The following is a 14131-nucleotide window of genomic DNA, read 5'->3' as shown; positions in this document are numbered from 1 at the left end:
AGAAAGTAATTTATATGTGTAAAAATTTAAAAATCCAAAACAAAGTCATGCGACAGATATGTAAAATTTTGTTGTCAAATTGTTTTTTTTTTTTTTTCTATTACCTCCTTACCAAAATTCAAATATATAGTATATATTAATTACAAACAAATAAAATAGATAGATTCACTAAATAATAATAATAATAATAATAATAATAATAATAATAATTCAAAAGTATATATTTTGGGATTTTATCTTTTACGGGCAATTGTGGAGTTTGTTGGTAAAATGTGTAACTTTTTGCAACAAACATAAGGTTTGTAGGTAAATGTTAACCTTTTGCCGAGAATATTTCAAATTGCGCTAAAAAGCATCATTTTTGCCAACTAATTTCAATTTCATCAGTAAATGTTATGTTTTTACCGACAATATATAAAGTTGAGGGTAAAATTTCTAACTTTTGCCGATAAATTTTAATTTTGTTGGTAAATAGTTATATTTTTGCCGACAGTATTCTGGGATTGTCGGTAAAAGTTAGTTCAATACCGGCAAAATAGTGTTTTCGTTGGTAAAAATATAACATTTGCCGACGATTTTATTTTTCATCGCCAAAAGTATAATTTTTACTGAGAAATATTTTTTTTGTCGATAAATGTTATCTTTCAATATTGTTTTTCGTCAGTAAAAACTCCATCGCTAAATGATCATTTTCTTCTGATGCCTTCTTAGAATTTTAGGAGAAGAAGATAGAAAATATACTGTATTATTTTTCTATTTGGTTTTTTCAACTCTGAGAAAGAACCACTTATACATTTAGCCCACAAGAATCATAGGAGTTACAAAACATTTTTAATACAAATTAAAACAAAAAAGGTTAAATAACTCAATTACAAGTTCATTCAAAACTTTTGTAACTCTTCTAACTCCTCAATTAAAGGCCAACAAACATGGCTGTTACAAGAAGTTTTTTAACATAAAGAATGATATATTTGTCTTATCATGCAAATATGCTTCCAAAGATCCATTATGCATCAGTTGATAGACAAAAAACATTGTATCACCTTGAGTACTACACCCCAACAGAGAAATTATGTTTGGATGCTGAATTTTTACTTCACAAATCCACTTCATTAGGCAATTCCAAAGGGTGTACTAGATAAATAACAAACATATGAGAAAATTTCAGAAGAAGAAAATAAAAATTATAACTTTTCCAGAAAGAAAAAAAATGGTACCTCAAAATTTTCTCTTTGCATCCCACAGTCTAGCTTCTTATCATGAAAATAGTAACCTGACTACTTTCTTGTAGTGACACTTCCCAGGCATTTTCGAAACTGCTAAATTTATAAGATAAAAAGTTAAAGAGGATATGCTGCTAATCTCCAACAGATTTAGCTAAAATCAATGAAGTTTAACCAGAGAGATATCAAAATCGACACAAAATATAAAGCGTTGCCAACAAATTCAACAACAGAGACTGTAAACTTTTTAATTACCAAAAGCCTCGAGATGAAACTACAGGGCATAAAATTTAGATATTGGAATAATCTACCAAAAAATGATATCCATTCAACATGAATGCATATGTATACATAAAAGAGACCGTAAAAAGGATCAACTAAATTCATAGTAACTTAGAGCCGATAAAGGATATGTAAACTAAAATTCTGAAAGAGATGATCAACGTAGAGAGACCTTGAAAGCACTTGCGGAACCAGAGCCAAGTGCTTGCGTCTTGCCAATGGCTTGAAATGTTATTATTGAATATTAGAACATCTTCAATGACATTGCAGTTTGCAACTATTCCTATGTCAATGAGAAACACAAATTTTAGGGATGAAACAAGTACCATTTGGCTGCATAAATGTTGTGTCTTGCAATAATTTTTTGGAGATAATTTCACAACTTTAATTCCCTTTAAACTTCAAAATTTGTGCACGGCTAATTACTTTCTTATTTTTTTTAGAAACTTCCTTAGTAGTTTGAATTTTTTTGCATACTACGTTCTTTTTTTTTTTTTTTTCAATTTCTATATTTTTTTTTGGGTGTACAGTATAATATTAGACAAAAAATTTTAAGTTAAAATATAATAAACCAGAAAAATAAAATTCTCCATCTCATTAGCAGACTAAAATTTAATATTTAGATTTTATAGTGGTAATATTTAAATTATAAAGTATTTAGAAATTAATTTTTTGAGCTTGCTATTATTTTTTATTAACTCTGCAGAGAGCCTTTTCACATTATTATTTTCTTATTTACTTGAAAAGATACACTATATCATTTTAATTATTTTCTTGCTCTGCCCATAAATTTTCATTCAATTTAATTTATATTTTATACTAAAAAAGGAAAAAAATTGCAAATAATGAAAATTCAGAAAGAAGTTTATGCCATAAGCAAAATTGTCGGAGTAACTATATGCGAAAAATTTCAAACTATAAGGAACTTTCTATAAAAATTAAAATAGTAGGGTGATGTACAAAACTTTCAAACTAGAAGGGAAGCTTATGAAATTATTCATAAATTTTTTTATTATAATTTAAGAATTATATGCAGGAATGATCTTAATTTTTAGTGAACGATGGATTGCCACTTCTCCAATTAACCGAAAATAGAAGAATATATATTTTAAGGGGTACAAGCAGGTTACAGGATAATCTAAAGAAACATATAATAAATTAAACTTAATATTATACATATTATGAAAATTTTATGCAAACTAAAATTACAAATTGAGTTAGCAACAGATTAAGGTCCTGTATCCAATAACTTTCTGGAATTGTACGGGTAGGGAAACCCGTGAATGCTTCAATTTGACAGGAACTCCTTTGTTATTTTCCAACTTCAACAAATTCAATGCGAGCTGCGATGTTCGTGCTTTGATGTTTTCATCAATTTTCGACTACGCTGAAATGTCAGTGGGGTGCAAGTCCATCTGTTCAACAAATAAATAAATAAATAAAATAAAAAATAAAACATATATAAAGCTAAAGCTTTATCAAAATCTAAAGGTTCAAAAACCATGAAGATCATCCACATGAAATTTTGAACAAAAACTAGGCAACTGAAAGGACCATGACCAGTCAGCTGAAGAAAGTGACAGACTTGGAAAGAGCATTACCATTTCCATCCCTGTAAATGTGTGAGACCTTGTAAGAAATAGAAAACGCAAGCAATTTTCCGATTATCTTCAAGCTCCAAGTAACGCCAAGAACAATCTCAAATAAAATTAACTACATAAGTTGAATCCCATATGGTTCAAAGAACGATCTCAAATAAGATTAACTACATAAGTTGAATCCCATTTGGTCCATGTCAAATTCCACCCAAATCTTTTGACATAACCAATGCCTTTAACGACAGCGACCAATTCAGCCTCAAATGCATAAGCAATCCCCGCAGAACCCCAATAGCAATCTAGTCAAATTTGTATACTTGGAATTTTTTATTTTTTTTGTATAAACTGTTGTGAATCTGACTTTATATATATCTATGTAAATCCTTTTTGAATCATACAAAACAAATATTCTGAAGGTGGATGAGCACAACTAAAATAAATGAAAAAAAATAATTTTGATAAATGAATTTATAAAAATATAAAATAAAATAAATGAAAAAAATTGAATTGAAAAATCTAATATAATTAACATTTGACCAGTTATTAATTATTAAAAATGTACGGACTGTGCCTTAAGCCGGCAGTTTTTTTTTTTTTTTGGGGGTAAATTATTTTTGAGTCATAAAACGACAAATGACAACAACTGGTCCTAGCAGTGAGTCAGTCACGTTGGGGACCACGAATTAATTATTAAAGTCACCAAACTTTTTATGTTTTTATTTGCTTTAAGAAAAGGTTTTAATACAACCAAATACCCGAAGGCAACACAAGCCTACTAAAGGGAACTGGCCAGAAAGCCGTTCTCCTGGGCGACTAAACAAGAAAGGATTCCTGGAAGGGAATCTACTTGAACTGATCCAACAATGTTGTTTTTGAGACGCCATTTAGTCACCAAACTTTATACGTTGATATGACTGTTTATAAAATATCTTCACTAAGTAATCCATACATGTTGATTTTTAGTCAAGTTCTTAATAAAACTAGCAATCCGATAATACATCAAATACCTCTGGCAAAAAAGGAAAAATAAAAAAATAAATAAAGTAAGAAATAATAATTAATAAAAATGCATTCTTATCCCCATGGATTGGGGAATATTTGACCATACAGAGAGCTGCTGGGAAAATAGAAACACATATGTACAACTGGAGCAAGTTAATCAAGGAGAAGACACAAAGCCAAGAAGCAACTTAATAGGACTAAACAAGCAGTTGAAAAGGTGGTTAAAAAATTTAAAAAAAAAAAAAGGGAAAAATTATATAGAAATGGATAACGAGATATCGATGGAGGAGGCTCCGGCACCGAAAGTAGGGGTGGCGGTCGTCTTGCTCAGAGTGAAAACCGTGTTGTTGGGCCGATGACACTCCGCCGGTGTTGGTGACACCAAATTTTCACTCACTAGTGATCACCTTGAGTTTGGTTTGTGTCCACTTTCATACCCTCCAAACATCAAATCATCAAACATACTCTTGGACGAGAAGTTGAGTGCAAGTAGCCGATTTCGGAACTTCCAAATTTGTAGCCATTGATCAAACACATGTTACTGCAATGGTCCATGGTACATTTGGCTATTTGGACCTCAGTATTTCCAATCACACCAATTTACAGAAAAAAGTGATGTTTATAGCCTTGGTGTGGTGATTGTTGAGATTTCGACAGGACAAAAGCCCATTTGTGTAAAGATGTTAAAAGAAGGAAGAAGTCTTGCTACTTATTTCATAATGTGCATGGAGGAAAATTGTGTTGCTTGATATAGTTGATCCTCAAATTGCTAAAGAGGGAGGTAATGATAATGAACAGATTTTGGCAGTGGCTAAGCTTGCTAAAAGATGCTTGAATTTGAATGGAAGGTATCGACCTACAATGAAAGAAGTTGCAACAGAGTGGGATGCGATTCAGAAGTCAATGAAAACTTGTTCGAATATTGAAGAGAGTTATGAAGAAGTTGAATATGTGAGGAATGAAATAATCGAGACTTGGGATGTTTCCACCACAATTGGGTCAAACGCTTCTACTTCTAGTGGTGTTGCTCCATCATCTGATAAACTCCCACTGTCTGTCTAAATAATAATCATCAAGAACTATCTTTTGTTCATTGTATTTTTCATTAGGTGGCTTGGTCGAGATATATGCAACATGTTCCTTTTTCTTTTTTTCTTTTTGGGTTAATTTTTGGAAGCTATTTATTTTTCAATTCAGAGAACAGAAAAGACGCTTACTTAATTTTTAATAATGATATGGAGACAGAGGATGGATCTCTGCCTTGTCCGAGTAACAATTTACCTTTGCCCCAATCTTCCTCTTCTTCTTCTTCTTATTCTTTCTTTTTTATTATTTATTTATTTATTTCTGGTGAATGGTTATTCACAAAAAATTATAAAATTTAAAAATATTTTTCTAAGAAAAAAGTCTATTTATAAGTTTTATTTGGTACTTCAGTCAATATTTTGGAAAACTGAAGTGAGAGTTGTGTTAATGGAGAAGACACGCCACCCTGCCTTCGGTGGCGGCTATAGCAAAATTGGTGGTGGAGATTGCTATGTGGCCTACGCCGGGTTATCAAAGTTTGAATTCTTTGCTACGTACACATGATTATACACCAACTTGTACAAATAGGAAAAAGACATTTTGTACATAGAGACGATGATGACTTTTCTATGTTCAAAAGAGATTTCTTCTATATAATTATACAATAAATCAAAGACTTCTTTCTTGATCATCATTTACAAGAATTAAATCTAGGTAACCAAATTTAAATCACCTGGAATTCTGTTATTATTCGCTAGTCATTGGCTTTTTATACATTTACTTCTTCATGAAGCAGTAAATTAACCAAGGTGCAAAGAAATTAAACGTTTCACTTTTGGATCTATATATATATATATATATATATATATCATCGTAACTAAAGAGGAGGAGAAAAAGAAGAAGAAGAAGAAGAAGCTATGGTTGGACAGGTAATGCTTTTTCATATTGTTTTGCTTTCATGGCCGATCATTCATACGGTAGCATTAGGAGGAGCCATAGCCAAGCCTGGTTGTCCTTCGGATTGCGGAAACAACGTAAGCATTCCCTTTCCTTTCGGGATCGGAGCTGGCTGTTATGTTGATGAATGGTTTGAAATTGTCTGCAACAACTCCGCTAATAGACCTTTCCTGAAACGAACCAACCTGGAGGTGCTCAACGTTTATACCAGTGACTATACTACGTCTTCATCGGGACAAATCTCAAGCAGCAAGGTAAGTTTGTAAATATTGATTTTGTGAAAATCACAATTTTCTTGCAGACATGTTTGCAACATCCAAATCTGTTATTAATTTTACTAAGAATGAATTGGGAAATTTGGTTTGGACTGAAAATGGTAGAGCTGATAGCTGCTTTATAGAAAACAGAACTCCTTACAAAAAAAAAAAAAAAAAAAAAAAAAAAAAAGTATAATATTTACTGATGTAGAGAACTATGTCACTAAAGCGTTTTGTTACCAAAAATTCATTGATTCCATAGAGCCCACGTCGCTCCCAGACTATGTTCTAGAATTATGTATATGTACTTGCGCTTAGCCTCCGTACAGTAACTTGGCTTCCATTATTTTTGTCACAAAAAGGTTATAGATATATATCTTCAAAGCTTTGGAATTCAACCAAGTCTTGGGCCACATATCTAGCTTTATATGAACCAACATATATAATTATAACATTGTAGAAACTATGCAAGTTTCATTCTAACATAGATTACATATTGGATTCCAACAGCTCAAGGTCAGATACCCAATAAGTTTCCAGAATTGCACAGGCAAAGAAAGCCATAAACCTGATTTAAACTTGACAGGAAGCCCCTTTATGTTTTCGGTGACCGACAACATATTTACTGCCGTTAGTTGCGACGTTCGTGCCACTATGTCTTCATCGAATGTGGAAGGAGCAGAAATTTCAGCAGGGTGCAAATCCATCTGTTCAAATTCAACAAATAATAATAATAGTAGCTGCAATGGCCTGAATTGCTGCCAAACCACCATTCCTTCTTTTGTGGAAACCTTTACCACCACTTTCGAAACTACAGGCACAGATAGAGATAAAGCATGCAAATATGCATTCATGGTGGACCAAAATTGGTTTGGCTCGTCAAACACTATGAATTTTGTGGACATTGGAGATATGGACGATGTTCCTGTGACTCTTGATTGGAGCCTACATTATTCGGAAAATGAAATTTTCGGAACAGAGTTTGCCGCTAAAAACTCATTGACCTATAGTTGCTATGAATCCAATTCTACCTTTTCATTTATAATTGGAAAATTCCTTGTATGTCAATGCTTTCATGGCTTTGAAGGAAACCCTTATCTTCCTGGCGGATGTCAAGGTAAGAACCTCCCTCAATTAAGTTCTCTAATACAAGAAGTATTAACTCAAACTATATCTTCCTCTGTTTTTTTTCTGAAATAGATATATAAGTAGAATTCTTATGTGGAAATTTTTTTTTCTTCTTTTTCAACATCTAATGCTTATGTTCGTAATTATATATTAGATATCGATGAATGCAAAGAGCATTCTGGATTTTCGTGTGGAAGCGGTGCAACTTGTGTGAACACAATTGGATCGTTTCAGTGCCAAGGTCCAAAAGCCAATATGTTAGCCGTAGGTATGTTCTGCTTCTCTCATATAAACCGTAATTCAAAATGAAAGCCGAGTCAAGAAATTTTATTGTAGTCTTTTAATTACAGAAAATATATAAAGTACTGATGTATATGAAACATTTCAACCTATTAGATCATATGGTATTGTTGGCATGCATATGTAGATGCGAATTAAATTGAACTCGTCTTCATTTCCATTTTATTTCCTATTAGTTAAATCAATTCATGCATTTTCATAGATGAACTTGCTGGCGTTAATACACATCTCATATACAACTCAGCTTAGAAACTGTTTCGAATACACATCTCATATATAACTCAGCTTAGAAACTGTATTATTCAATTTTTATTATACTTTTAGATAGCATGTATTATTGATGTCGCAAAATTTATAAGGAAAAATTGCATAGTTGGACTAATTAAACTGACATAAAAATAATAGTTAAAGGGGCAATGTAAAGAGTTTTATAATTTAGAAGGCAAAGTACAAAAAAGTAGCATAGTTTTCTCTCTTTTTTTTTTTTTTCATCACTATTACATAGGTAGTATAGTTAAAAGGGGTAAAATAAAGTTGCACCTATTCTATATAAACATAATTCTGAAATAAAAATGCCAGTTTGACAAAGTTATCATTATTTCTAGTGGTATTGATTTTTATGTGCATTATATATACAGGTTTCGGCAGCGGTTTTGGAGCGCTGTTTCTACTTATTGGTGCCTGGGGCTTATACAAATTCATCAAGAAAAGGAATGACACAAAACGCAAGCAAAACTTTTTCAAAAGAAATGGTGGTTTACTCTTACAGCAACAAATATCTTCTGGGGAAGTCAATGTTGAAGCAAAAACACCGTTGTTCGATTCAAAAGAGTTAGAAAAAGCCACTGACCATTTTAACGTAGACCGAATTCTTGGTCAAGGAGGACAAGGCACCGTTTACAAAGGAATGTTAACAGATGGAAAAATTGTTGCTGTGAAGAAATCTCAAAAAGTTAATGAAAGCAAAGTTTCGGAATTCATTAACGAAGTTGTCATTCTTTCCCAAGTTAACCACAGGAATGTGGTTAAACTACTAGGATGTTGTTTGGAGACCGAAGTTCCTCTTCTCGTATACGAATTCATACCAAATGGTACACTTTACCAATATATTCATGATCAAAGTGGGGAATTTCCACTCACATGGGAAACGCGTCTACGTATTGCTACAGAAGCCGCAGGAGCTCTTTCCTACTTGCACTCTGCAGCTTCTTATCCCATTTTCCATCGAGACGTAAAGTCCTCAAACATACTCTTGGATGACAAGTACAGAGCAAAACTAGCAGATTTTGGAACTTCAAGAACAATTATCATTGGCCAAACACATCTTACTACAATGGTACACGGGACTTTTGGTTATTTGGACCCTGAGTATTTTCAATCAAGCAAGTTTACTGAGAAAAGCGATGTTTATAGCTTCGGTGTGGTTCTTGTTGAGCTTTTGACTGGCCAAAAACCAATTTGTTCATCAAGGATAGAAGAAGGACAAGGTCTAGCATCATATTTTATAATGTACATGGAAGAGAATCGTTTGTTTGAAATCATTGATGATCGAATACTTCAGGAAGGAGGTAATGAAAAGATAATCACGGCGATTGCTATTCTTGCGAAAAGATGCTTGAATTTGAAGGGAAAGTATCGACCTACAATGAAAGAAGTGACTATGGAGTTGGAGGCCATTTATAAGTCGGCAAAAACTTCTTCTGTGCATCAGAATTTCAATTATGATCATCAAGAAGTTGAATATGTTAGTACTGGAGTAACCGAGCCCTGGGATGCTTCTTTTTCAATTGGTTCAAATGTGCCAAGTTATACTAATTCATCATCAGATGTTGTACCACTAATGTCTTCCTAATAATTAATTTGTTGTGAATTATGAACAAAAGACCTTTACTTTTGAAGGATCTAAATCCTCTATTACAATTTTTCCATCCTCATTCATGTTTACCATGATGTCATATCATTTAAAAAATTAGCAAAAAAATAAAGAAAAATTAATTAAGTGAAAAAAATATATTATATATATACGTATCAATCAATCTCAAATAAGTTTTATATTACTACTTTAATGACCATTTAATTATATCAAACATTAGGATTAAAATTTTAAAAATAATCAAATATATATTTAATAACATGCTAAAAACATATTTTAAAAAAAATAAACTTGTTGAGACTCATGATTAGTAAATGTTATTTTAAATTTTAGTCTCAAATATTATAAAAAACTTAAAAATGAAAACTTCATTTTAGCTCTCATATCGAAGACTTTATTTCAACTTGATATTGATTAAATAAAGTGTGATGTTATTGTTGATCGGATAGAAATGGGATAAAAGATTTTCATCCTTTATTTAAATGGTCATTCTACATAAACATTGTTAATCCTCTTTTGTTATGTGCTTAAACTCCATAATTAGAAATATCTTCCAAATTTTTTTAGCATAATCTTTTATTTCTAAAAACAAAAATGTCCGATCAAATGAATCAATTAATAAAATAAATATATATTTTCAGTTAAAGCAAGATTGAGAGAAAAAAAAAAAAAAATGACGGTCAATTTAAACACACTGACCGACCATTTTTCTCTGTTTCATACCTTTTGTCCTTTCGTATTATTATATTATTTTTTGGGGTAAAGTTGAATTTTGGCTATTGGGGTATACACAATACGTTAAAATTCAACCCTGGTTTGTGACTGTGTAGACAGCTGAATATTTGCAATTCAACCTGTTCTTCCACCCAGCTAACCTTCAGACTGGTCATTACTTTGTAAAGTGTGTGGATCTAAAAGGTTTGGTTCCAAAATTATTATGTTCCTTTGAAATTAGGTACATGACCTTTTTTTTTGCCCACTTCAAGATAAAATCCTGTGCGGAAATTCCTTGTTTAAACATAAAATTTGTTTTTTTTTTCTTTTGGGTAAGAAAGAAATTTGATATTTGTCAGGACTGTAGTTGATATGACAAACTCGTAATGTTAGTTATCCAATCAATCAGCAAAAAACCAATATAAAAGATTATCTTTTTCTAGCAACTCTCTTAAAAAAAAAAAAAAAATTAGTGCGTAGAGTAATATTAATTAATAAATAGATGAATATTAATATTATGCAGGTATATCAAAGTCGTCTCGATTTTAGCCGGGACGGGACCACTTGTTTGAACACTTTTGGATCATATGATTGCGTAAAGCCAAAGGTTAAGATTCTTAACGTTGCTTTTATAGGTATCAATGCATGTATGTCCCTGGTCTTTTAAATTACATGATCAACCAAGGCACGCCATCTGTCTATGCAGTACAAATAGTCTTCACTCGCAACTCACAACGTTGTGGACCCCACATGTGGGTCCCACATGCCTGTTGCCCGTACGAGAGTAGCAATTCTTACGGGTGCCACTAGAATTTTGTTCACATTTACAGCCCATGCTTGGAGAGTTTTCTTTCTTTCTTTTTTATTTATTTGTTTATTTATTTTTATGTTTTTTTTGGTGGTTGTTGTTGTTTTCGTAAAAAAGACTAATATATGATAAAAATTTATATATTTGAGCCATTATAGAGAAATTTAATTTTATTGTTTGATTATAAATGTATAAATTGATCGTTAAATATGCATCCTCCATTTTAAATTTCTATTAAAATTCGATAGAAAGTTTATATTTTTTAGTTTTATATTAATTTTTTAACTATTAAAATAATATCATATCATTTTTACCACATTATTTGATAAAAAAAAGAAAATTAGTAAACAACTTGATGTTTGTAATGTTTGTAGCATACTATTACATATATGTATATATATAAGTCATTGATCAGTAACTATATATATTTTATCTAATACAGAAATTTTGGTTGGTTTAAAATTTGTTTTAAAAAAATTCAACTACAACCATTATCTGGCATGCTGTACAAATTTAATCTTAGGTTTCATGAAAATTTTCTTTCTTTATTATTTTTTTTTAATCTTTCGATCTAGCATAAATATTGGAATTTGAGGATCAAAAGCAAAAATTGATGGAATTTAGCATTGCTTCAATGTTATATTGATAACTAATTATCAATATTCAATTGATTCAAATTCACAATATTACGAGTTACAAAATATATATATATATATATATATATATATTGTAATTCTATATATATACCATTTACAATATATGTGCTTGATTAAAATCAATTACTTCCTAGATATTATATGTGCCATCTTTCAATGTGTTTGATTAATTTTTAGAAATAGTTTTGAGCTACGAACCATGAAAATTAAATGTACTTAATTAAACTTGATACGGGTTTGGGAAGTGGTCTTGGAGCATTGTTTCTGCTAATTGGTGCATGGTTTTTATACAAATTCATAAAGAAAAGAAAAGCCATTAAACGTAGAAAACAATTTTTCAAAACGAAATGGTGGTTTATCGTTACAACAACAGATATCTTCAGGGGAAGTCAATTTCGATAACAAAACCAAGATATTCAATTCAAAGGAGTTACAGAAAGCCACTGACAGTTTTAATATTGATAGAATTCTAGGTCAGGGAGGCCAAGGTACAGTTTACAAAGGAATGCTGACCGATTGAAGAATTGTTGCTGTAGAGAGGTCTAAAATAGTGGATGAAGGAAAACCCACAGAATTCATTCTTTCTCAAATTAATCACAGCAATGTGGTTAAACTACTGGGATGTTGCTTAGAGACCGAAGTTTCTCTTCTTGTTTATGAATTCATACCCAATGGTACACTTTCCGACTATATTCATGGCCAAAATGAAGAATTTCTATTTACATGGGAAATGCGCTTACGGATTGCATTAGAAATTGCAGGAGCTCTTTCCTACTTACACTCTGCAGCTTCCTTTCCCATTTACCACCGAGACATCAAATCATCAAACATACTCTTGGACAAGAAGTTGAGAGCAAAAGTAGTCGATTCCGGAACTTCAAAATCAGTAGCCATTGATCAAACACATGTTACCACAATGGTACATGGTTCATTTGGCTATTGGGACCCTGAGTATTTCAAAACAAGCCAATTTACGGAAAAAAAAAAGTGATGTTTATAGCTTCGGTTTGGTGATTGTTGAGCTTTTGACAGGATAAAAGCCCATTTGTGTAAAGATGTTAAAAGGAGGAAGAAGTCTAGCTATGTATTTCATAATGTGCATGGAGGAAAATTGTTTGCTTGACATAGTTGATCCTCAAGTTGCTAAAGAGGGAGGTGATAATAATGAACAGATTTTGGCAGTGGCTAATCTTGCTAAAAGATGCTTGAATTTGAATAGGAGGTGTCGACCTACAATGAAAGAAGTTGCAACAGAGTTGGATGCGATTCAGGAGTCAATGAAAACTTGTTCGAATAGTGAAGAGAGTTACGAAGAAGTTGAATATGTGAGGAATGAAATAACCGAGCCTTGGGATGTTTCCACCACAATTGGGTCAAACGCTTCTACTTCTAGTGGTGTTGTTCCATGTTAAGAAAAATATAAATAAGATGAAAGTTTATATTTCATAAATTTAAACTTTTGGAATTAATGTTATTTTAACATGGTATTAAAGCCAAAACTCTAAAAGTTTCTGAGTTCGAAATTCAACAACTCTACCGAAAAAAATAAAAAATCAAATGTGAAGACTTAAAAAAAAACTCAACAACTCCACAAAAAAAAAAAAAAAAAAAAAAAAAAAAACAACAACAACAACAACAAAGTGTAAGAATCCAAAAAAAAACTCAAAAGAAACTGATCTATATTCGTGGAAAATGTTAAAGAAAAATATAAATTAAATGAAAATTCATTTTCTATAACCTTAAATTTTTAGAATCAATGGTAATTCAACACTCCATCGTCTGATACATTCCCACTACTGTCAGTCTAAATAATAATCATCAAGAACTTTCTTTTGTTCATTATGTATTTTTCTTTAGGTGGAGTGGTCGAGATATATGTAACATTTTTTTTTTTCAGTGAATTTTTAGACGCTATCTATTTTTCAATTCGTAGAACAGAAAATATGCTTATTTAAATTTTTAATAAGGATATGGAGACAGAGGATGGGTCTCTGCCTTGTCCAAGGGGACAATTTACCTCTGACCCAATCATCTTCTTCTTCTTCTTCTTCTTTATTTTTCATTATTTATTTATTTTCTGGTGAATGCTCCAATCGTCTTTATATTCACCAAAAGTATAAAATTTAAAAAAAGTCTTTCTATAAATTCTACTTGGTACTTTAAGTCGACATTTTGGAAAACTGGAGTGAGAGCTGTGTCAATGGAGAAGACAAGCCACCCTGCCTTCAGGTATCCCTGTAGCGGCGATGGCAAATTGGCGGTGGAGGTTGCTATGTGGCCCTAAGAAATGTGTCCAAATCCTTTGTT

The 14131-nt window shown here is 31.6% G+C and overlaps 1 protein-coding gene and 1 pseudogene across 1 annotated transcript; both read left to right on the top strand.

Moving 5' to 3' along the window:
• Nucleotides 1–5808: 5808 nt before the first annotated feature.
• Nucleotides 5809–9712, top strand: LOC107403843 (wall-associated receptor kinase-like 6). The gene is made up of 4 exons (XM_025068397.3): nt 5809–6342; nt 6856–7462; nt 7628–7741; nt 8412–9712. The coding sequence occupies exons 1-4, from the start codon at nt 6049–6051 to the stop codon at nt 9623–9625; spliced, it is 2229 nt and encodes a 742-aa protein (XP_024924165.2). The 5' UTR covers nt 5809–6048; the 3' UTR covers nt 9626–9712.
• Nucleotides 9713–12170: 2458 nt separating this feature from the next.
• LOC112489606 (wall-associated receptor kinase-like 1) lies at nt 12171–13236 on the top strand (annotated as a pseudogene).
• Nucleotides 13237–14131: the final 895 nt, after the last annotated feature.

This window comes from Ziziphus jujuba, chromosome 4 (assembly GCF_031755915.1).
Source record: "Ziziphus jujuba cultivar Dongzao chromosome 4, ASM3175591v1".
Taxonomy (NCBI): Eukaryota; Viridiplantae; Streptophyta; class Magnoliopsida; order Rosales; family Rhamnaceae; genus Ziziphus; species Ziziphus jujuba.
This window is presented reverse-complemented; position numbering and strand designations above follow the sequence as displayed.